At 34.8% G+C, this 25,248-nt stretch overlaps 1 protein-coding gene across 3 annotated transcripts in view; it reads left to right on the plus strand.

Moving 5' to 3' along the window:
• Nucleotides 1-25,248, plus strand: part of ppp3cb (protein phosphatase 3, catalytic subunit, beta isozyme) — a 62,962-nt gene that overhangs the window by 22,704 nt on the left and 15,010 nt on the right. For all 3 annotated transcript variants that reach the window (XM_073820404.1, XM_073820406.1, XM_073820405.1), the window contains exons 2-6: nt 10,461-10,661; nt 14,844-14,968; nt 15,087-15,198; nt 19,709-19,854; nt 22,338-22,477. In XM_073820404.1, coding sequence (XP_073676505.1) covers nt 10,461-10,661; nt 14,844-14,968; nt 15,087-15,198; nt 19,709-19,854; nt 22,338-22,477 — 724 coding nt within the window. The remainder of the gene's footprint in view (nt 1-10,460; nt 10,662-14,843; nt 14,969-15,086; nt 15,199-19,708; nt 19,855-22,337; nt 22,478-25,248) is intronic.

Genomic DNA, 25,248 nt, shown 5'->3' on the forward strand with positions numbered 1-25,248 from the left:
TTATGTCTTTGGTATCCTTGGCTTATGCCCGATAAAACACATGCCTCGGTCCGATTGGAGCCAAACCAGTGCAGAAAGATTATCTTAAGAGTGAATATCAATAATTATCAAAAAAAAGTTGAACCTTCGACTCTCTGTCGCAAAGGGACACCAAAACCCTCAAAATAGGCAGGGCTGCCTTTACTAAAATGGCTATAACTTTTGAACAGAATGAGATATCATTGTCAAACTTACAATGCATGTGTAAGAGCTAAATCTGAGGTCACAGAGTTTGGCCACTTGGTTAACAGAGGCTGATTGAAACAAAACTTGGGCCTGTTTGACTGCCCTTAAGGTCTGTGAGAAATGTAAAAGAAATCGGCCAATGGAGGGGCCGTTGGGTGGTGGTATATAGCGCATTTGTCAGTTATTGTAATTATTGTCATATCATACGATAGACCTCCTCATTCCGAACAACTTTGCCTCTAGAAGCACTGCTGTCAATCAAAGCATTAATTAAACAATTGAGAAAATGTAAGTCCTATAGGTTTTTCGCTATATCTGGAAAAAAAACACTGCAGTACAATTCTCTGGACTCTTCAGGTCAATAATTCTCAAAAAAATGTTGAAATATACCCGTTGGGAAGCTATAACGGGGTTGTTTAGAAAAGGGGCCTGCCCAAATGTACCCAAAAAGCCTATAAAGACTACATGAAAACTCAAAACTTCACCAAACTGGTGAGCAATAGCGACAGGTGATTCGAAACAAGCATGCAAAGTTTTAGGGAGCTCAGACCACAGCTGGTGCTATAACAGTCAAAAACGTTAAATAACATCATATTTCCTAGGGGTAAATTACCTGGATTTGCCAATAATGATTTTTTTTTTTTTATCATTGATTTAGACCGCTACAGGCTTGGTAAATAATATGTAATGTCTTTTTTCATGCCTTAAAGCACTTGAACCCTGGTAATTGCTGTATAAACAGCTATATTTATAATTATTTTTAACGTTTTTCAAAAAAAATTAAGAATTAGAGGCACTACATACATAGAATATTATGCTTTTTTAAAAAAAAAAAATCACTGCAGAGCTATTTAAAATAAACTAATAAAACCAAAAAATAATTAAAAAGTAATATTAAAAGTAAAATATATAACTTTAAAATATTTTTTTCCCAAATCTCAAAAAGAATATGCAATTTGTATTCTACAGATTATAATGTTGTGATGCCTAATTTCACAAAATGTAGCATTTAATGTAGTTGACTTTACATTTTTTTAATTTTAGACAAAATAATATAGAATGTTTTATTACCTATTTATGATTTATTGACTATAAATTATTGACTATAAATTATTAAATAATTATTCGCTTTTTTTAATCAATCGATATACTATATGGAATATTTACTATATGGAATAATTTACTTCAGGACCATTTGAAATGAATATATATATATATATATATATATATATATATATATATATATATATATATATATATATATATATTATTAAGGATTAGCAAATCTCAGAATTAAAATAATTTTTATACTGTACATGATAATGTTTTGATGCCAAAACAGCACTAAATTCAGCTTTTAAAATAGTTGTCATAACATTTTTGTATCAGACAAATAAAGTATATCACAAATGTTAATGATTCATATTCATATATACATATTCACAGGTTCATAGACACATTATATGTGAGCTACACTCGTGTGTTTATTGTTTAGGCTTGTGCTGCTTCTCTGCAACAGTCAGGTTTATATTTAGCTCGCATTGTTTTGTGCGGGTTCGTTCCACTCTCCGATCAATGATTCATGGAGTTTCATTTCATTGTTGTGGTTCATAATCCAACATGTTTATTTACATTGAAATGCCTGTGAAAAGATGCACCACATGTGTGTTTATTGACATGAGAGGGCGTGTGAGGCCCGTCACTGTACGACTGTGTCCATGACAACAGTAATTATGCTCATGTTCAGAAAGAGGACAACGTACAGTATGTGCTCATTCAGAACGTATGCAAATATCTGTACTGTAAAGGTGTGTGTTTGTGGTGCTCAAAGTGCAAGTTTAAGTACCCAGAGGAAAATATTGCTGCTTAGTTTGCTTGTTCTCAGTTATACATTTTAAAATGTTTTTCATTTAATTTACCTTTAATTTCTTAATGAAGTAAGATCACAGAGCTAAAATTAGTGAGGACACTAGCTCAGTTGATTTGTTTCTGAAAGAAGGTGATTAGAAATATGTGAATTTCTTTTGACTGCAGACTTTAGTGTCTTGGCAAATCTGAGCACAGTTTGAGACATTGTTGAGAATTAATTAAAACTTTAAAGGAAGAGAAGCAGGAGCCATAAGTCTTCATTTGCTCTCTATGTTTTCACTCGGAGAAACAATTGAGATGTTAAAAAGATTTTATTTTTTTTTTTTTTCAAAAAAGAGTATTTTTGAGTCTTAAATATTTTGCAAATGCATGCACAAAATAATAGCATGCACATGTCTGGCTTTGCACGAGTCGTGCATATTTCTTTTCTATTCTCGTGAGCGTGTGTGCGTTTTATCACGTGCATGTGAATGCTTGTGGAGTCGGCAGTGAGTGTATGTATGTGTGTGTGTGTGTGTGCAGTGCATTTGCCTGAGGAGACAGTGTTATGTAAGAGATCTCTGCAGCATACTGCACTTCAATAATATACCCATACCGCTAAATAAAGACACGCACACACTCATACTGTACACGCATACAATAACAAATCATATACAAAGTAGAGATGTTCCGATACCATTTCTCCCCTCCCGATACCGATTCCGATACCTGGGCTCAGGGTATCGGCCGATACCGAGTACTGATCCGATACCTGTGTGTGTATCTGTATATAGCTGTAGATACTACTAGCCGTGTATTAACTGACATAATTATTTTATGCTGTGCTTTAGATTTATCCCTTAATAAAACATGAACAAGTACATATAGTGGACTAGTGTGTTTTTATTATCTGACATACATTTAACAGTATTACTTATTTTTGAAAAAGGAAACTGAACTTCAACATCTGAAAAAGAACTTCAAATGCAGCCACAATTCTAACACTGTAAACTGAAAAAGGTATTTTTACAGTATAACTCTATAAAAACAGTGGAACAAATAAATCTAGGAATATAAAAAAATAAATATAACTAATATAAGAAAATAATCTCTTTAAAACTTAAAGTCCACAAACAATTTTGTTAAATAAAAGGCATTTTAGTTTTTAAATGCAAAAGTACAAAAAAGTGCAACAGTAACTTGTAAGTAGTCCTTTAAAAAAAAGTGCAGCCACAATGTAGTAAAATAAAAGACTTGAATAATAGAGTACAAAAATAAACCTCAACTGAACAAGTTAAGATTTAAAGTGCCCCTATTATGCCATGTTAAAGGTAGTTAATATTGTTGTAATAGTCTCTTAAAACAGGTTTACATGTATGCAAGTTCAAAAAACACTTTAGTTTTCTCAAAAATTAGATTTAATTTTACCCCGTTTCTAACTGATTCGTAAACGACTCGTGTGAAGCAGTTCGAAGAATCAGTCTCTCTAAACCCCTCCTTTCAGTGAGCCCTCACCGCTGTGATTGGTCAGATGGTGCAGTCCTTTTGGATTGGTCTACCGCTTCAGCGCAAAACGAAACGCCCATTGGCATAACTGAATGACAGCTGCGGAGACCTGTTAATGCATGAAAAAGATAGCCTCGATTTTACCCTATCAATTCGAGCCGGAGTCTGACGATGAAACGGGCCGATGAAACATCGACAAGAAACTGTTTTGCAAGCACGACTGGAGCAGGACGTTTCTCAGTGGGTGTCATATTATAACTGTGGAAAGTGCTTGCAATTTGCTTTTGTAAGCGAACCGGACACACCTCTACGTTGTGAACTTCAACATTGTAACGTACAACCCATAACACTGCGTTAAGCCATCGTTTATCATTATCATTACTTAAACTAATAAGGCAGACAGACAGTCAAGCTGCATCAATCACAATTTTTAGACTACATTGCACTCACAGCTGAACAACAGAACTACAGAAACGCAAGTTAGCCGGTTACCAAGACATGTGCGGGGTTGTTACACACCATAACGAACACAAAGACGTATTTTGAACGATCGCTAGAAAATACAATCATCAATTATTAATCATACTTACAGGTAGAAGTTCAGAGGAGCAAGCCGGTCCAAATAAACTGGGCACTGATCCATTTTTTAAAACCAAGCGTTTGGTGAATCTCGCGTTGTAACGTTACTCCCCAAGATTGGAAAAACAGTCATCAGTAAAATGACGCGAACACAAAACAAGATTGGAATTGTACTGCTGAGGTGTTGAAAAAATTAATGTTAACCACTCATTCTTGGTAGTTTCATCTTTCGGAAGGGCATATAAAACAAATTCACTCTCACAGTGCAGGGCGTCTTCTTGACATGATGTAACGTTAATCCACGTGAAAATGGTAGGCCTACTGTTTGTGGGCGGGCAAGTTGTTCGCGAAATTGAACGTGGGCGGACATTACGCAAATGTGTAGCTCATGACGTGTGGCCGTTACAGAAAAAAGATTCGAATTGCTGACGACTCGTTTAGGCGAATGTGAGCCGACTCTTTTTTTTGTTAGACAAAAACTTCATTTATAGTGCACTGTCCTTGTCACAACTTTGCAGATAGTTTATGTTCACATACAGCTACATGACACACTACATGAAACATCATATTTGAAAAGGCATAATAGGGGCACTTTAACAAGAGCAGTATTAAACCCAGAATGAAAATATAAATATTTCAAGTAACTTAAAGTAGGTTACACACTGCTGTGGAAACTGCTCACATTTTCAATAACAATGGCAAGTTCTTCTTCAGGAAAATTAGCATTTCTGCTCTCTCTCCTCCCAGCCTGTTTCTCCTTGTATCCACAATATTAGATGCTGTGCTGAACAGTCTCTCACTGTCCACACTAGTACCAGGGGCGCAGAGAAACTTTGCAGCAGTGGCAGCCAGAGTGGGAAACTGAACTCGGTTGACTGCCCAGTACTGGAATGGGCTGTCTGAGCGTGAGATAGTTTGCTCCATCATATACGTGAAGTTGAAAATGTGTGCTTGTAGTACCTGCACCATGTTCCTCATCATGCTCCTGCAGGATTTCCTCAAACAGGCCCTTCAAGCTACTCTCTCTACTGCTGCTGCCGCCGCCTACCTGCACTTCCATTCGTGGCGTTTTCTTGGGGTTTTCTGCTATTGTCTCTGCTACAGTTGTAGACTTCTCAATGTTCTCCATTTCTTCTGTCAGAGCATCCTTTGCATGTTTGATGTTGTCTGCACTTGAGAAGTATCTGAAAGAAACAATAATAAAAACAATAAATACATGTAACAAATAAATAACCTCCTTCAAAGCAGCCTTTAGTTTGGTCACAGACTTAATGCATCAGTAATTATTAAATTATTAGGTACAAAAAAAACCTTAAAATGGCATTTATTCAGTACCATTTTAAATAATGCATAAGTGAACTCATATACTCAATATGGCAATGACAATAATCAATATGGACATGAAAAAAAATTTAATAGACATACCTGTCTTTGAAACGTGGATCCAATAGAGTTGCAACTGCATACAAGGGCTCTTCCTCGATGGTTGCAAATCGTTTCTTGACGGCCTCAAGAAGGGTGGTTTTCATTGTTTTTATACCGGTGTCCTCCTGGCTCTCCCGAGCAAGTAGCAGTTTTAGAACTGTAACTGAGGGGATCACTTCCGCTACAGATGAGGTGGAGGAGCTAATCTGTTTGGTTACTTCTTCAAATGGTGCCAAAACAGTGACCGTTTTTTCCAGCAAAGCCCACTGGTTGGCTGTCAAAGTGGCTGGCAGGTCATGATCAGCTCCGTATGCTGAAATCGTCCGCTTCTGCTCAAGTAAACTCTCTACCATATAAAAAGTACTATTCCACCTCGTAGCCATATCTTGCTGCAAACGTTTGGTGGGCATTTTTAGATCCTTTTGAATATCCTCCAGGCGCGTTGTGGCCAATGGCGAGTGTTTGAAATGGCCAATAATTTTCCGACAGTTCGCCAGCGCATCACTCACTTCTCTGTGATAACAGGCCTTCGTGTACCACCAGTTGGAGAGAGTGTGCGAAGCACCCCAAACTCGATACACCCATCTCGTCCATGGCTTTTTTCATGTTGCTTGCGTTGTCGCGCAAAATAACATGAACACGGGATTTAGATATATTCCACTTCACAAGCATACCCTCGATTGGATCAGCTATGGACTTGCCGGTATGCGAGCCGCGAAACTCGTTAGCCTGCAGCACTGCACTTTGAAGAGCAAAAGATGACGGCTGTCACTGTGTCCACCCAGTGTGCTGTCAAACTTAGTAAAGACAGCGGGGTCGAGTCGCAGCTCCAGATGTCAGTAGTGAAGCTGATAGTTCGCACATCCTTTAATTTACATGAAATGTGTTCACGCACTGTCTCATATAGCTTAGGGAGCGCTGTTTCGGAGATATATTTGCGACCAGGTAAACTGTACCGGGGCTCCAAATGTTCAATTAAGCGGCGAAAGCCCACGTTTTCGACCACTGACAGTGGCTGGTCATCCAGTACAATAAACTTGATAATCCTGTCGGTTATCTTTATTGCTCGTTGACAGTCTTGTGAAAACTTTTCTCTTCGTTTGAATGAAGCTTCCAATGTTTGTTGAGTCTGGCCAAAGACTATAGAATACCCAAGACATGTCACTCGTGTAGTTTTGAATGGGGAAAAATGCAACGCTCATTATGGCCGCGAAGCCCCGCCTTCTTAGTGAAAGAGCCAATAGTTGATTAGAAAAGTCAGCGCGTCACTGCAGCTGCCGTTAGAAGTCCCGGTTGCTATAGAAACAATCGGCGCTCAGTACTGCGCATGCGCACTGGCTCATCTAGCTGGAAAAATAAGTGTTTTTTCACGCTATTGGAGCACAAGGACGCGTCTTCAAATGCTTTATCAAGTTTGTTGTGTTAAAGTTGCTAATACTTGTGCCACCCCTTGAAATGGCAGCTTCACATATAATACATGTCGCTGTTTTACTGGCGGGTTGATCAAGCCTGAAATACTGCCAAACAGCGGACATTCTTCTAGCACGTTTGTTCCTCTTCGTTGCCGTAAACAGTGGCTGCTTGTTGCAACACGACACAACTTCCTGTGTTTGCATTCTGAGCAGCGAAGAAGAATTGATTTCCGATTTGCAGCGTTAAGCAAACCTAGCGGGCACAACTTGGTTATGTTTTGGAAAATGGTATCGGATTGGTACGTGGACTCAAATACTCGCCGATACCGATGCCAGATTTTTTTGTGGTATCGGCAGCATTTCTGATACTAGTATCGGAATCGGAACAACCCTAATACAAAGCAGATCAGATTCTCAAGACACTCGCTGTAGATTGTGCATAGCGAAATGTCTTCATGTTCTTATCAGCAGGAAAGAAACATCACAAATGACATCTCTTTGATATCTCAAATGTTTCTTCTAGACTGTATTGCGATTAAATGGAGAATAAATATCTTCTTTAAGGGTTTTAAAAAAGACTATGTTTTTTGGATCGTAATCAGGCTCAGATGCCAACTCAGAGAAAGCCATACTTATAGGTTGCTCTTTCATAGCTCATGAGACTTATTAATCGATCTTGGAGGAATTTTATGTGAAATCCTTGAGTTCATATTGAAATATTGACTCATGGAGACAGGGTTGATATCTCTTCCAAAACACTTGAGGAGATGTGGTGTTGTTTTCTCAGGAGAAACATCTGAGAAGCAGCCGATAAAACACTTCATTTGCTCTCTGTTTTTCCCTTCACGAAACAACTGAGATATTGAAGAGATCTCATTTGGGATGATCTGCAATCAAAAGTCAGAGATTTTAATATGAACTCAAACATTTCTCAACAAATTCATCCATCCCCTTTTGTTTTATAGTTCTATATTTTCTCAACTTTTCTCTCTCAATTTTGTCTGTTGTTTGTAAGGTTATTGCAACAAAGTTGACAATTTAACATGCATGAGAACTCATTTAAAGGTGACATATCATGAAAATCTGACTTTTTTCGTGTTTAAGTGCTATAAGTGGGTCCCCGGTACATCTACCAACCCAGAAAATGTGAAAAAGGACAACCAAGTAATTTGGTTTTGGTAAGCCTTTTTCTGCGGTGCCACCATTTTGTTTTCACAAGCGACAACGGTGTACCAATTCTAATGCCATGGCAAAAGTTAGAGCAAAGCATGCTAACTGTTCTGTTTTTGGGTGCACAAACAAGCACAGAACACTAATTTGAGTCCCAGCCTCAGAGGAGACAAGAGAGCTTTGCATTTATTGATTTATTTACTGTATATTACCTTGCTGCCATGCAGATCTAATATAAACATGTAATTTCTTTCCCAGCTGTTTACGTTCACAGACACAACTGACTGTTTTTGTAACTCATGTGCGATTTTAACATAAACTTTTGTGTTTTTGACAGTTTAAGCACAATAAGACATGAAAGAGAACTTAGTTAGTTTAGTTCTCACATGTCATGTGACAGCTGCTCAGAAAAACGTATATCAGAAGTTTAAACATGGTTCATGAAGACGCATGATTTCAGCATGATAGACATGATAATCAAAACCAAACAGATGCTTTTGTCAAATTATCTGAGGTATGAGGTGTAAAGGCACAGCTCTATTCTGGAAAAGGGGGCGGGGAGACATTTAAAGAGACATGCACGAAAACAGCGCGTTTCTGCTTCCACTCAAAATAGGCATTTTCAAAATAATACAAAATAATGTTTTGAGCTGAAACTTCACAGACACATTTTGGGGACAACTGAGACTCACATTACATATGTGACCCTGGACCACAAAACCAGTCATAAGGTTAACTTTTACAAAACTGAGATATATACATCATATGAAAGCTCAATAAATAAGCTTTCTATTGATGTATAGTTGGTTAGGATAGGACAATATTTGGTCGAGATACATCTATTTGAAAATCTGGAATCTAAGGGTGCAAAAAAATCAAAATACTGAGAAAATCACCTTTAAAGTTGTCCAAATTAAGTTCTTAACAATGCATATTACTAATCAAAAATTACATTTTGATAGGTTTACAGTAGGAATTTTACAAAAAATCTTAATGCAACATGATCTTTACTTAATTTCCTAATGATTTTTGACATAAAAGAAAAATCAATAATTTTGACCCATACAATGTATTTTTGGCTATTGCTACAAATATACCCCAGCGACTTAAGACTGGTTTTGTGGCCCAGGGTCACATATTGTCAAAAGAGGCATAATAGGTCTCCTTTAAGTCATCTGAGCAGCAAAAGAACAACATCTGGGCGATAAAACCTTTCTCTGTGTTTCATCTGATGTTCTGCATCATGGAAGTGACTCCATTCCTTTGTTTCTAAAATATGTAAATGTTATCTGACTGAATTCATCTTCACAGTTATTGTTTTGGCTGCTGCAGCGCGTCTATGTGGCTCAAACGCTTTAACACAGACTGAAAAATAAGTTTCTGAAAACACATTTTTTGGATGTGGAAATGGGTTAGCATGTGGGCTGCTATGACTCAGTGTGTGTGTGTGTGTGTGTGTGATGCGCTTCACTGGTGGCATGCCAACCTCTGGCTGCTGTTGCCCGGTAACACTTTGCCACAGTTTTGCTCTCATTTCACCTTTTTACAGACTTTTTGGTCTTTTTCTCTGAATATCTCATTTTTTCCCCATTTCATCATTGTTTCTGGCATGTTATCTAATGTGGAAATGATAATAAACCATTATCGCTATTGTATTATTGATTACTTGTCTGTCCTGACTTTTTCTCTCTTTTTAATCGATAAACTACAAACTTCAGAGTTTCTGTGTGGGTTTAAAAAATTTTTAGGTTATAAGTAATCTGTTTAGACATTTTGGTCAGTGTGGGTTTTAATGTGTAATCAGTACATTAATATTTACTGGTATGCATGTCTAAGTATGTTGGCCCACCCTTTAAAAATGAAAATGATGTTATAAATACTCACTCTCATGTTGTTTTAAATCCATTTAGTTCATCTTCAGAACACAAATTAAGATATTAATAAGAGAAGAAGTGTTGAAAAAAGTTATTTTTGTCGTCTTTGTGCACAAAATATATTCTCGTAGCTTTATAAAATTACATTTGAACCACTGATGTCACATGGACTATTTTATCGATGTCCTTATTACGTTTCTGGGCCTTGAACATGTCAGTTGTGTTGCTGTCTGTGCAGGGTCACAAGGTGTTTCGTTGAGTATGTCTTATGCGTTCTGGCCTCAATGCTAGCTGAATTCAGAAGTAAATTTCGCTCAGCATTCAGGATGTGTCACTATACAATGGTTGTTTTTGTAATCTTGTTCCCTTTTGGTTTCCTACACCATTTATTCAGTTCTTTTCTCTGTCTCTCTCTCTACAGCGGTGCCGTTTCCGCTGAGCCACAGGTTAAGCATGCGAGAGGTGTTCGACTGCGAGGGGAAACCACGCGTGGACCTGCTGAAGGCTCACCTCACTAAAGAGGGCCGCGTGGAGGAGCCCGTCGCCCTGCGTATCATCAATGAGGGGGCCGCCATCCTCCGCCAGGAGAAGACCATGCTAGACATAGAGGCCCCTGTCACAGGTTACTGATGCAGACATCTGTGACAAAAAAAAAAACACGGCATGATGTGTAGACACAAACAGAAATCAGTTATTAACAGATGCAGTCATTAAAGATTACTTTCCTCTCTAAAGTAACAAATCTCAGTTACAGTTGAAGTCAAAAGTTTACATACGCCTTGCAGAATCTGATCAATTTTAATTATTTTACCAAAATAAGAGCGATCATACAAAATGCATGTTATTTTTTATTTAGTACTGACCTGAGTAAGATATTTCACATAAAAGACATTTACATATAGTCCACAAGTGAAAATATTAGCTGAGTTAATAAAAATGACCCTGTTCAAAAGTTTACAAACACATGATTTCTAATACTCTGTTGCTACCTGAATGATCCACAGCTGTTTTTTGTTTGTTTGTTTTTTGTTTAGTGATAGTTGTTCATGAGTCCCTTGTTTTTTCTGAACAGTTAAACTGCCCGCTGTTCTTCAGAAAAATCCTTTAGGCCCTACAAATTCTTTGGTTTTTAAGCATTTTTGTGTATTTAAACCCTTTCCAGCAATGACTGTATGATTTTGAGATCCATCTTTACACACTGAGTACAACTGAGGGACTCATATGCAACTATTACAGAAGGTTCAAACGCTCAGTGTTGCTTGAATGCTTCAGAAGGAAAAACAATGCATTAAGAGCTAGGGGTGAAAACTTTTGAACAGAATGAAGATTTGAACATTCTCTTTTTTTGCCTAAATATCATATTTTTTCCATTTAATACTTAATAATTTACCCTAATCCTCAAATTAAAAAAAGTTTTCACCCCCAGCTCCTAATGCATTGTTTTTCCTTCTGAAGCATCAGTGAGCATTCGAACCTTCTGTAATAGTTGCATGTGAGTCCCTCAGTTGTCCTCAGTGTGAAAAGATGGATCTTATAATCATACAGTCATTGTTGGAAAGGGTTCAAATACACAAAAATGCTGAAAAACCAAAGAATTTGTGGGACCTAAAGGATTTTTCTGAAGAACAGCCAACAGCGGGCAGTTTAACTGTTCAGGACAAACAAGGGACCCATGTACAACTATCACTAAACAACAAAAAAGAGTCACATGTTCCTTCAGAAATTATTCTAATATGCTGATTCTAATAGGCTGATTTGCTGCTCACTTATTATTGGTGCTTAATTATTAAAAATTATGAAAAACAAATCATGTCTTGGGACATGGTAGCTGTTTTTTGGCCGGATGGTCAAGATGGTCATTAGCTGGTCTACCAGCTGTCATGTTCTAAAAACCAGCTTCACCACCTCACCACTGGCAGATGGTCTACCAGCTTGTACCAGCTAATGACCAACTATTAACCAGGTTAGGCCAGCAACAAACCAGCTATTTTCCCAAACACAGCTTAATCTGGGTTTTTACATCCTAACTGAGATGTAACCTCATAGGTGACATATTTGAATCACTACATAGGCAGCAACTCGGTGCATCACACAAATAGCTCTCCACACGGGAGACTCAACTCATAATTGAATCCAGTAGACCTAGAGTTTGATGTTAACATGTTGCTAAGTTTGCACCTTGACTCTCTAATTGCTATAAAAATACAGCATGCATAAATACACAGTGTAATAGTACATTTTTATTTTCCTTGTATTTACTCTGAGCTTAAAGGGATAGTTCATCCAAAAATTAAAATTCTGTCATTAATTACTCACCCTCATGTCCTTCCAAACCCGTAAGACCTTTGTTCATCTTCAGAACACAAATTAAGATATTTTTTAAGAAATCCAAGACCTTTCTGACCCTGCATAGACAGCAACACAACTAACACATTCAAGGCCTTGAAAGGTAGTAAGGACATCGATAAAATAGTCCATGTGACATTAGTGGTTAAACCGTAATTTTAGGAAGCTACAATTTAATTTAGTCACGTATCAGATGATAAAAAGATATTGTATTTACAGAATTACACTATATACTAATGAATTTTATAACAGAAAAAGTTGGTTTCTCTCACCTTAAGAAGAAAACTATTGAAAATACAGGCTGAGAGGATGTTGGGGAATAAATCACATTGATAGAAGAGATGAGGTAAGATAATGAGCCACACCTTGTGACCTTAATTTCCCATGAGTCAAAGTGAGGGTCACCAGAGGCAGCAGGTCTAATGCAGGACAAAGATGTTGCTCCTTAGCTATGAAAATGGCATCATTTAGCAGGCAGAGAAGCTGAACACGAGGACCTTTCTCTGCTCTCGTTGGCCTCACACCTGAGACCGAACCTCTCCCTCTCTCCCAGCTTGCATTTCTGAACCCTCATCAGCTGGTGGCCCGGTGAATTTCACACACAGGAGTCATTAAACATTAATGGCTCGCTGGATAACTGATTTAATTCCCTGGAACCCATTACAGAGAGAGATGGTTAGCTTTGTGTGCTTTCAGTCATTCAGACCTCGTGGCCTTTAACCCTTTGACCTCCCATTGGGAACACACACTCACATGTGAATAGCTCCAATTAGACGTCTTCATTAGATGTAAAACAACCTTCTCTTCAGTCTCTGTCTTTCTCTTTTTCTTAGATACACACACACACACATACACATTTCAGTCAGGATGGTGATCAGCTTTCTCCTTCTCATCTTAATGTACAAGATGTTTATTGGATGGTTTCAAACTGATTTCAGCTATAACTATTGTATTTAGTCATCATAGCCAGACACAAGATCTTACAGTGTTAACAAATAAACATACTTTGTATATGACAGAATATATGCAGGAGCCATTTTTATTTTCTAATGTTGTTAGGTACTAATAGGATCTACTAAAAGTTAGGTACATTATTTAAAAAAATATCCAATTTCTTCTTCTGCTCACCAAGCCTGCATTTATTTGATCCAAAGTACAGCAAAAACAGTAAAACTTAAATATTTTTACTATTTTAAATAACCTTTTTCTATTTGAATATATTTTAATTATATTTTTATATTTATATTATTAGAAATGATAGAAATTGATACTTTTATTTAGCAAGGATGCTTTAAATTGATCAAAAGTGATGATAAAGACATTTATAAGGTTACAAGAGATATTTCAGATAAATGCTAAATGCTGTTCTTCTGAACTTTTAATACATCAGTGTAACCTAAAAAAATCTACTCAGCTGTTTTCAACATAATAAAAAAAAAAAAAAAATTTGAGCAGCAAATCAGAATATTAAAATGACTTCTGAAGGATCACATGTTTAATGTGGGACTGGAGTAATGATGCTAAAATTTCAGCTTTGAAATCACAGGAATAAATAATATTTTAAAATATATTAAAATAGAAAACAGTTATTTTAAATAGTAAACATATTTCAAAATGTTACTGTTTTTGCTGTATGTTGGGTTAAATAAATCCAGGCTTGGTGAGCAAAAGTTTCTTCTTTAAAAAAACATTAAAAATCTTACTGTTCAAAAACTTTTGACTGGTAGTGTATGTTTGTGACAGAAAATATAAGAACAAATACTTACATTGTGAATTTTAACTTGTAGAAAGTTGACTTTCAGGATGGCTTTTTGTACAATCAGCATATTCTTTGATGAATAAAAAAAAAACAGCATTTATTCAAAATATAAATATTTTCTAACGATACAAGTCCTTGCTATCACTTTGGTGGTATAAAAGTATTAATTTCTTTCAAAAAAAGAAAGAATTTACTGCCCACAAACTGAAATGGTAGTTTCTATTGTTACAAAAGTTTTCTATTTTAAATAAATGATATTCTTTTTTACCTTTTTATTTATTAAAGAATTCTGAATGTCACAGGTTCCAACAAAATATTAAGCAGCACAAGTGTTTTCAACATTGATAATAAATCATCATATCAGAATGATTTCTGAAGGATCATGTGACACTAAAGACTGGAGTAATGATGCTGAAAATTCAGTTTTGCATCACAGGAATAAATTAGATTTTAAAATATATTCACATAGAAAACAGTTATTTTATGTTGAAATAATATTTCATAATATTACTTTTTTTCTGATTTTTGATTAAATAAATGCAGCCTTGGTGAGCATAAGAAACATCTTTAAAAACATATAAAAAATCTTAAACTGTCATTCTGCTAAAACGTACCTACTATTCTCACTCTATTCTTTTACTGTTTTGCGAGCACTATTGTTTCCTTCAGTTAACGCCAATCTTTTTTGTCTTTCTGCAGTGTGCGGGGATATTCACGGGCAGTTCTTTGACCTGATGAAGTTATTTGAGGTTGGCGGGTCTCCTGCGACAACGAGGTACCTGTTTCTAGGGGACTATGTGGACCGAGGGTACTTCAGTATTGAGGTGAGAATGTCCTAAGTCTCTTTTCTACCCTGCTTAGGGACCCTAGTTTGTACTTCACACTGCCTTTGCCTAAATGACTTGATGAGGTTGGTGAAAGTATCTATATTCTGTCCTTCAGTGTGTCCTTTACCTCTGGTCGCTGAAAATCCTCTACCCAAAGACGCTGTTTCTGCTGCGGGGAAACCATGAATGTAGACATTTGACTGAATATTTCACTTTCAAACAAGAATGTGAGTACTGACACAAAAAAAACTTTTCTTTTCAGTTACAGTGTCTATTCGTTTACATTTAAGGTGTGAAACTATACATTTCTTATAAACACAGCAGTTCACCTCTCCTCTCCTCTGAAGGAGGTCTTTTTCTGGAGCAGTCTCTTGTCAGACAGAAAGAGAGATACAGAGAGAGAAAGGAGTATGATTAGCAGAAAATTAATTTGCCTGTTAATGTTGGGCCCAGGGAGCCTGTGAGTGTGATTTCCCTGATGAGGAGAGTGAGGAGGAGTGGGTGCCCTCCTTTACCATCTGCTGACTGACAGAACACACACTAATATGCACACACACACACACACACACACACACACACTAATATGCTCAAACTTACAAATATTTACTGTGATATCTAAATTGAGACACACCATACACCTAAACTGAGTTTAAAATAAACCTAAACTATAATAATAATAATAATAAATCAATAAATCGAAGTGTCAATAGTCATTTAAAAATGGAATCCGTCATTATTTTTACATTATATTTTTACATTAACAATGTAATTAATATTCCATTTATTAAAGCCACATGTTTTTAAGCATTTTAGTTAAGTTCTAAAATAATAACTCCAGGCAGTAACAATTTAAACAATATATTTTATTTGTGAACTTATGTTCAGCTAAATTTCATCAAGCTGATTACTCACTAAAAACTACCACAGATCATGTTTTCATGCCATTTTAAAGGGGTCATCGGATGCCCATTTTCCACAAGTTCATATGATTCTTTAGGGTCTTAATGAAATGTCTATAATATGCTTTTGTTAAAAATTCTCAATAGTAGTTTAAAAAAAACACCCTTTTACCTTGTCAAAATCAGCTCTGCAAAAAATCAACTCATTTTATTGCATGGTCCCTTTAAATGCAAATGAACTCTGCTCACCCCGCCCCTCTCTGATGTGGGATTATGAGCCGTAATGTTTACTTTAGCCGCATTTAGCCGTGTTTAGTGGTGAAACTTGCCAACAAGCACATTATTAGGAAAGGCCATTTGCAAAGATGCATAAAAAACCCTTGTACACACTTCTGCTGTGGGTGAAGCTGCATCAGGAACGATTCGCATGAATAGACGCATATGTAGATCAGGATCGGCGCTTTCCTTTTTAAAAACGAAAGTGTTTAGCGGCTCAGATGTCGGGAATATATGACGACTGCTATGTTCATTATTACATCCTAGGGCTGGGCGATATGGCAAAAATGTAATCTCGATATTTTTTCCCCCATATTGAACGATAACGATATATATTTCGATATAAGCTGTTGATGTTGCCAGCTTTAAAATAGTATCCCAACAATGACTAAAGCCACAAAAATGAAAGGGTTCATTAAATTACATTTAAAGTATAGTTTATTAACAAAAACAGATTACAGATTTGGCCTTAAAAATTAAAACAACTTACTAAAATAAATTAAAAAAATAAAAGTTGTGACAGAGTATGGTAAATGAGAGTAAATGTACAAAATGTAAACATAAAATTATTGTAAAAACATAATTTGTAACACAATTATTTATTTATTTATTATTATTATTAATACAATTGTTTATTTTCTCTATTATAGGTTGAGCTATTTAAATTAGAGGCAACCACTGCATTTTGAAACAATCTACAGTATAAATAACAAAAAATTACGACACGGTTCTTTCTTTTTTCGTATTAAGTGCAGATAATTCAGCCATAATCAAAGTAGGCTACTCTCTAAATATTCAAAGTGCAAATAGAGACGAATATTTCAAGCATGATACAGAGCTATAGACATACACAACCTATCATAGCCTACATACAAATAACAGCCTAGATATGTCATGTAGCCTAATTTGCGTGCATTGGGGGGATTAAAATTGCTTTTGAATGCGCGTGCGTTTTTTGCTTTCGGTTTCAGTTTTAACAATCGCGCCAAACTCTCAGCTGAGCTAAGAGTCACTTTTCAGGTAGCCAAACCACTTATATAACGGAATTCGTGCTACCTTTTTTGTCGACAATTTCAACATCTTTGGATAATAACTCGAAGTTAGTTTCACTTTCGTCGCTGCTTCCTCTCTCTTTTTTTGTCGTCCTGGTGTTAAGTTTGCTTCGCAAAGTGCGGTAGGAAATGAACTTTGTACTTTGACGTGCACACGCACGCTGTACGCTGATTGGCTGTTGTCGCATATTTCTGCTGTGTGATTGGTTGTTAGATTAATCCATATCGAGCAAAAAATGTCTAGAGCCTATCATCGTTTTTAACATAAATTTTATCGCGATTCGATATGATATCGTTTATCGGCCCAGCCCTATTACATCCACCAACAGAACACCTCAATCACTCAATCTGAGACATTCTTGTCTTCCCCTGCACCTGAGTCACACAATGGCGATCGGAGTCGGACTGTTTCAGCTCGGTGAGGGCGGGTCTAAGATAAAATGTTCATGTCAATCTACTATCGTGGGAGTGGCCTCTCCTGTCTGTGTGCCATCACACCAACAAGAAGCTGAGAATGACCTGATTTTAAAGAAGTGATATTACTTTTAAAGATAAAAAAAATACCACTGGGTGAATTTTTATCATTGTAGGGTGGTTGTGTACACAAACTGCCAACACACATTAATGTTCAAACAACATGTAAAAGTGAGTTTTGCATCTGATGACCCCTTTAAGTCTTATTTTGATGGAACAAAATGGGTATATTTAAGTGTGTGAGTTGTTTAATTTTATTTTTTAACTAAGTCATATCAAGTTATATTTTTGGCAACTGTAAAGGCCCTTTTACACCAAAAGTAAAATAAAAAAGCCTCAGACTGAAGGAAGTGTCTCTGGAAGACTAAAGGTCTTTGGACACGAGGGTTCATTCGTCAAAATTCATCATGCACAGAACCTCAAAACACCTCTCAATGTCAGTGAATAAATAATATTTTATTACTCCATGAAAAAGTAACTAATTGCATTACTTAGTTATTTTTATGGAAAGTAATGTGTTATGTTACTTTTGCGTTACTTCTTTTCACATTAAAAATCTTTCTTATTTGTTTTTTAATCCAAAGAGTCCAAAATTTTCGTATGCGTTTTTCGTATTCGTCAAAATTCATCACACACAGAACATCAAAACACCTCTCAATGTCAGTAAAAAAAAATCAAAAATATATTACTCCATGAAAAAGTGACTATTGCTTTACTTTTTTTCACTTGAAAAAAAAAACTTTTTTTTAAGGGCTTTAAATATATATATATAAATGTTATTGTTTGGCAACTGTAAAGGCCCTTTCACATATTAAAATAAATAAGACTGAAGTAAGTGTTTCTGGAAGACTGGGTCTTGGATGCTGGGTCCGAAATTTTTGTACGTGTTTTTTCTTATTTGTTAAAATTTGTCATACACAGAACATCGAAACACTTCTCAAAGTGCTTCCTACGGATGCGAAAACACAGAAAATTGAACCTGATACCATTTTTTTTAATGATGGACGAAAGTTTCGGAGGCAGTGTCTAAAAATTAACTGACACAACGTGAGGTCATATTTATTTTTTTATGTGTGAAAATTTCGGATGAATATTTTTGACTCAGCATGCAAGGACCTTTATTCCTGATTTCTTACAACATATGACAGGAAAGATGTCAGTGAATAAATAGGAAAACAAAGTAACTGAAAAAGTAACTCATTTGAAAGTAATGCATTACTTTTCTAGGTACTTGAAAAAAGTAATCTGATTACGTAAGTCGCGCTACTTGTAATGCGTTACCACCAACACTGATCGTAATGGAGGCATTGCTTCTTCTCACGTGACTTTCCCCCATTCATTCTCAATTACCCCCCACCAAACTCACTACACTCTTTAGGGGGTCTGTTAAAACTCAATGGGCTTAGGGGAGGTGAGAGAGACACGGGCTCCCGCTGTAACTTTACCTGCTGGTGTCACTGTTGGACAATGTTTTACACTCATTGTGACACACATTTGAGAAGGTCATCACATTCAGTATTGATTCTTGACATGGAGTACATTTGTATTCTTGTACTTCTTCACTACAAGATAGTAGAATTTGTACATATTTATTGATCCAACGTCATTGGTGAGCCAGTATATGTGTGTGAGTAGAGGGAGAGATGGAGAGATATTGCAGAGTGATGCAGTGATGTGGCTGAACAGATTGGTAGATTTGGAGCAGTGAGATTGACACAGCACAGACTGTCTCACACACACACACACACACACACACACACACACACACACACACACACACACATCTCTCTCCTTTAGTGTCCTCTGAAAGTGTAAATGAATGCAAGAGCTTAATGTACGAATTAGATTCACACAGAGAAAATAAGTCCTTCAGAAGAAGCTTGCTTCATATCTGAGCTCTGGAGTGACATTACTTCATACTCCTCTTCTCATCTGTATCTCTCCTGTGCTCTCTTTGTTTGTCTCTTGCTCTCTGTCTCTCGGGTGAAATCAGATGCTTGGTGCAGGTGTGTGATCTCTGTCTCTCTTTCTTTCAGGTAAAATCAAATACTCGGAGCAGGTGTACGACGCGTGCATGGATGCGTTTGACTGTCTGCCTCTGGCTGCTCTGATGAATCAGCAGTTTTTGTGTGTTCATGGCGGCCTGTCTCCAGAGATACACACGTTAGATGACATTAAGAGGGTGAGGAATGCGTGTATATGTATGTATGTATATATACATAGACTACCAGTCAAAAGTTTTTGAACAGTAAGATTTTTAATGTTTTTTACAGAAGTCTCTTCTGCTCACCAATCCTTCATTTATTTGATCCAAAGTACAGCAAAAATAGTAAAAACTGTTTTCTATTTGAAAATATTTTAAAATGTAATTTATTCCAGTAATTCCAAAGCTGAATTTTCAGCATCATTACTCCAGTCACATGATCCTTCAGAAATCATTTTAATATTCTGATATGCTGCTCAAAAAACATTTATTATTATTATGTTAAAACAAGTTGAGTAGAATTTTTTCAGGTTCCTTTGATGAATAGAAAGATCAGAAGAACAGCATTTATCTGAAATAGAAATATTTTGTAACATTATACATGTCTTTATCATCACTTTTGATCAGTTTAAAGCATCCTTGCTAAATAAAAGTATTAATTTCTATAATTTCTTTCCCCCTCCCAAAAAAAAAAATAGTGAATGGTATAGTTTATAATGTTACAAAAGCTTTTTATTTCAGATAAATGCTGATCTTTGATCTTTGGACCTTTCTATTCATCAAAGAATCCTGAAAAAAAATTTACTCAGCTGTTTTAAATATTGATAATAGTAATAAGAATAGTGATACTGAAGACTGGAGAAATGATGCTGAAAATTTAGCTTTGCATCACAAGAATACATTTTAATTTTAAAATGTAGTGCTTTATAAAACTGCTATTTTAAATTTTAATAATATTTATCATTATTAGTTTTTACTGTATTTTTGATCAAATAAATGCAGCTTTGGTGAGCATAACAGACTAAACCTCTAAAAAATGTTTACTCACCCCAAACTTTTGAACGTTAAATCCTGTTCCTGTTCCCCAGAAAGTCCTTTTCAAGCAATCCTGGACGATTTAAAATGTTTTATGACTTAAGACTAAGCTTTAACAACAGACGTTTGATGGATCTTCTGTAAATCTCCCATTATGCTTCTGGTGTATTTTCTTTAGCGAAGAACAGGCTGTGCACAAACACAGCACACACTGTTTTTTAAAACGATTATTCTTGTCTTTTTCTGCCAATTTCAATTTGGTGTGCTTTATTTGCATGACAAAAAAGTATATTTTTTATTTTAAAGGGACAGTTCACGTTAAAATTACAATTCTGTAATTAATAACTTGCCTTCACGTCGTTCCAAGCCCATAAGAGCTTCGTTCATCTTCAGAACACAAATTAAGATATTTTTGATGAAATCAGAGAGCTTTCTGACCCTGCATAGACAGCAACGCAACTGACACGTTCAAGACCCAGAAAGGTAGTAAGGACATTATTAAAATAGTCCATGTGACATCAGTGGTTCAACCGTAATGTTATGAAGATATGAAAATACTTTTTGTGGACAAAGAAAACAAAAATAATAACTTTATTCAGCAGTTCTAAAGATGATTGAAGGTCTTACAGGTTTAGAATAACACGAGGGTGAGTAATTAATGACAGAATTTTTAATAATGACACAGAGAGTAAAAAAAGTGTAAAATAAGTTAAAATAATAGAAAGAAATATTGTTAAATATTAATGATGTTGTTCATTTTTTAGGAATGTAACAATATCAAAATCTCACAGTGCGATAGTATTGCGATATGAAGTCCACACTACAATATTTTTTGCGATATTTTTAAAAAGAAGACAAATGAAGAATTGGAAAAAAAATTTTTAGGTAAATAATTTTATCTAATGCATTTTGAGAATTCAAAATTAAGATTTTTATGCCTCGTTTTTAACTAAGAAAACTTAAATCAGAAAAAAGTCTGAATTGACTTGTACCTGAACTTTAAATGGAACTCAACCCTTTTTTATTTGTGATATGCTCTCTCAGTCTAAACACTGGTGTTTTAGGAAGCCAAACAAATTAGAATAAAATAATAATAATAACAACAATGACAGTAATAGCCATACATTCTAAAACAATTGCACTGAATGAAAATGAATATTTAATAGGTATATTATTTTTTGCTTTACACTACAGTAGGAAAATTACAATACTTATTTTCTAATTTCTTCACTTGAAAGAAATATTTTGAATTTGGACTGCAGTAACGTTACCCATTTAAACCACTAGCTGTCAGCAACTCATACTACACTTTTAAGCGTTTATTTTGACAGAAGCATGCGCTAAACTCACAACACATGCAATAAATGAGTTCACTGCATTCATTCAATGTGAACTGAGCCGTTCTGAGGCACGGAAAACACCGGATCAGGAGCTGATCGCCTGAATAAAGTGTGTGTTTCACTTTGAAACAGATTAAGCCACATTACGCTTTCGGTTTTAGTTGGTTTGACAGATACTGTATCAAAGCATAATGGCTCAAAACACAACTTTAAAGACCTTTTATGTTAGAAAAAGAAGTTTAAATATATTTAAAAAACTACACTTCTTGCCTGAAAGATGACTCACTCTATCTGTTTGTCTCTCAGCTGGACAGGTTCAAGGAACCGCCAGCATTTGGCCCCATGTGTGATCTGCTGTGGTCCGACCCGCTGGAAGACTTCGGCAATGAAAAGAGTCAAGATTACTTCAGCCACAACACTGTCCGTGGATGCTCCTACTTCTACAGGTAAACCACACAACCTCCTTTAGCATCTCAATGATTTATCCTAGACAGCACTTTGAAACTCTCCTGCTTCTCACATTTCTCCTCAGAAAATCTCAACAATCTGAACTGCTATCCACATTTATTTCATAACGCTATACTCTGTCAACGCAATTGTGTCATTTATGTCTCTTTGTATTACCTCTAGGGAATTTTAGGAGAGACATCTTAGTTAAGTCTCCTGTGCTATGAACGAGCAAACACTGAGCAAAATGCTGTTCCTCCGAGACCGTTTGTACAGTGAAATGAAGGTGTAGATGAAAGTCCAGCTCCTGAAGTGCTGCACGAGTTTAATTGGAATTGTAAAGCAGTCCAAACAGTGACCAGCCTCAGCACAACACAGAATCCCCACAATCCCACGGGAATCTGCGCTCTGCCGTTACCATGACAACTGGCTACTACTGCCAGATCCGCTGAGATATGAAGATACAGAGATATAGTGAGAACCTGAGAGAAAGACAGAAATGATGGAGCAGAAAAGGAAGAGAAGGTATAAAACAGCGCAGAGCGATTAATCGAAATGAAACTGGAATCGTGATACGGCTTAGTGCGATTATCAAATCACAAAGGCTCCGATTTAATTATATAAACAGTGAAGCATTTTGTAATGAGAAGAGGTTTTAAACCTGTAGCCAACAAAGGGGGAGGCAGTTTTCTGCCAACATGAATGTACGATGGCTTAACATTTACAAAATAAAGAACCTGAGACAGAAATATTAGTATATTATGTAAAATATACATACATACATAATTATATTACATATAATATTATTTTTCTGTTGTACTGATGTATTTGTTATTTTGTTATAATAATAATAATAATTAAATAATACAATTACAAATAATAATAAATAATAATTTAAACAAAGTAATACATAATTTTAAAAAATATTTTACAAATTTAAAATGCATTATTATTATTATATTTTTAGTATAAAATAGTATTCAATAAATACAATAATAATAATTAAATGAAACAATAACAAACATATAATTAAATAAAATATTCTAATAATATTTAGTATATAATAGTATTTAATAAATAGCATATATTTATTGTCTATTAAATGTATATTACTTTAATAAAATAATAATGAATAACAATAATATAAAATAAAAAGTAATGAAAAAATATGTACACATTTAGAAATGCATTACTATTAATAATATTTTACTATAAAATAGTATTTAGGAAATAATAATTAATATTATTACTGTTGTTGTTGCTGTGATTACTATTTTGTTTATTTTTATTTAATATCAATAGTAATATTATTAATAATAATTAAATAATAGCAAAAATAATAAATAACAATACTATAAAAGAATAAACAATTAAAATATATATAATATTTGACTATAAAATAGTAATTTATCGTTGTTATTGTTGCTGTTACTCTTTGTTTATTTTTGTTTAATAGTAATAATAATATTATTAATAATAATTAAATTATAAATACTGAAATAAAAACATAATATTTGACTATAGTAACAGTATTTTGTTGTTGCTGTTGTTACTATTATTTGTTTATTTTTATTTAATAGTATTAATAATATTAATAATACTAATTAAATAAAAAAGAGTAGATAACAATAATATAAAAATAATACCTGATTTAATAGAAATGTAATATTTACAACACAATGTAATTTAGTAAATAGCATATATTTATTGTCTATGTCCATTACGATATAATAATACAATAATAATAAATAATTAAATAAAATATAATAATAATATTTGCTATAAAATAGTATTTAATAAATAGCTGTTATATGTTTATTACTATATAATAAAAATAATAATAAATAACAATAATATAAAAAATAATAAATAATGAAATAAATAATATTTAAAAATTAGAAATGCCTTACTAGTAATAATATTTTACTATTATTACTATTTGTTTATTTTTATTTAATAACAATAATAATTAAATAAAATTAATAAATAATATAAAAATAATTTAAAATATAATATTTTACTATAAAATAGTATTTATGAAATAGCATATATTTATTATCTATTATATATGTTTATTACTATATTATCCTATATAATAATATTAGTAATACTTATTATTATTGTTATTATTATTACTATTGTTATTTTATAGTTATTAATAAATGATTTTTGGGCAAAATTGTGCAAGCTTGCAAGGAACCACTGCAAACTTGCAGAATAAATGAATAGCATTTCCTTTTTTTTTGGAATAAAATCACTATTAGATTCAAGCCTACTTGAAAATAGAGAGACATTGAGAGAAAGAGAGAAAAAAAGAATAGTTAATTCTAAGCTAATGCATTTACACCACAGCCAACGCTGCGCAGCCTGTGAATGAGAGCCTCGGGTGTGAACGTTATTACCCACAATCCTCACTGTTTTCACTTCTTATGAAACCCTCTGAAATCAATGAAACACTGGATGATTGGTGTGTCTGTTATTTTCAATACACCAATATTAAAAAAAAACAAATAACATGCAAGACTATTCAACATGTAATCATACCTCACCGACTCTGAGTCCTCATCTCTTTACTAGTACCGTATTTAGACCCTTCAGATATTTTGAGCAGAAAATGATGGTGATTTTCACTGTTGGCTGCCCATTTACATCACTGCTACCCCCTGGTGGCTGATAGCGGTAAGACAATAATAAACATGCTAGCAATGGGTTAAACTACTGTACACTATCAGAGATATCAGAACTGCTGGATAATCAAATGAAACCTAAT

This window comes from Garra rufa, chromosome 16 (assembly GCF_049309525.1).
Source record: "Garra rufa chromosome 16, GarRuf1.0, whole genome shotgun sequence".
Taxonomy (NCBI): Eukaryota; Metazoa; Chordata; class Actinopteri; order Cypriniformes; family Cyprinidae; genus Garra; species Garra rufa.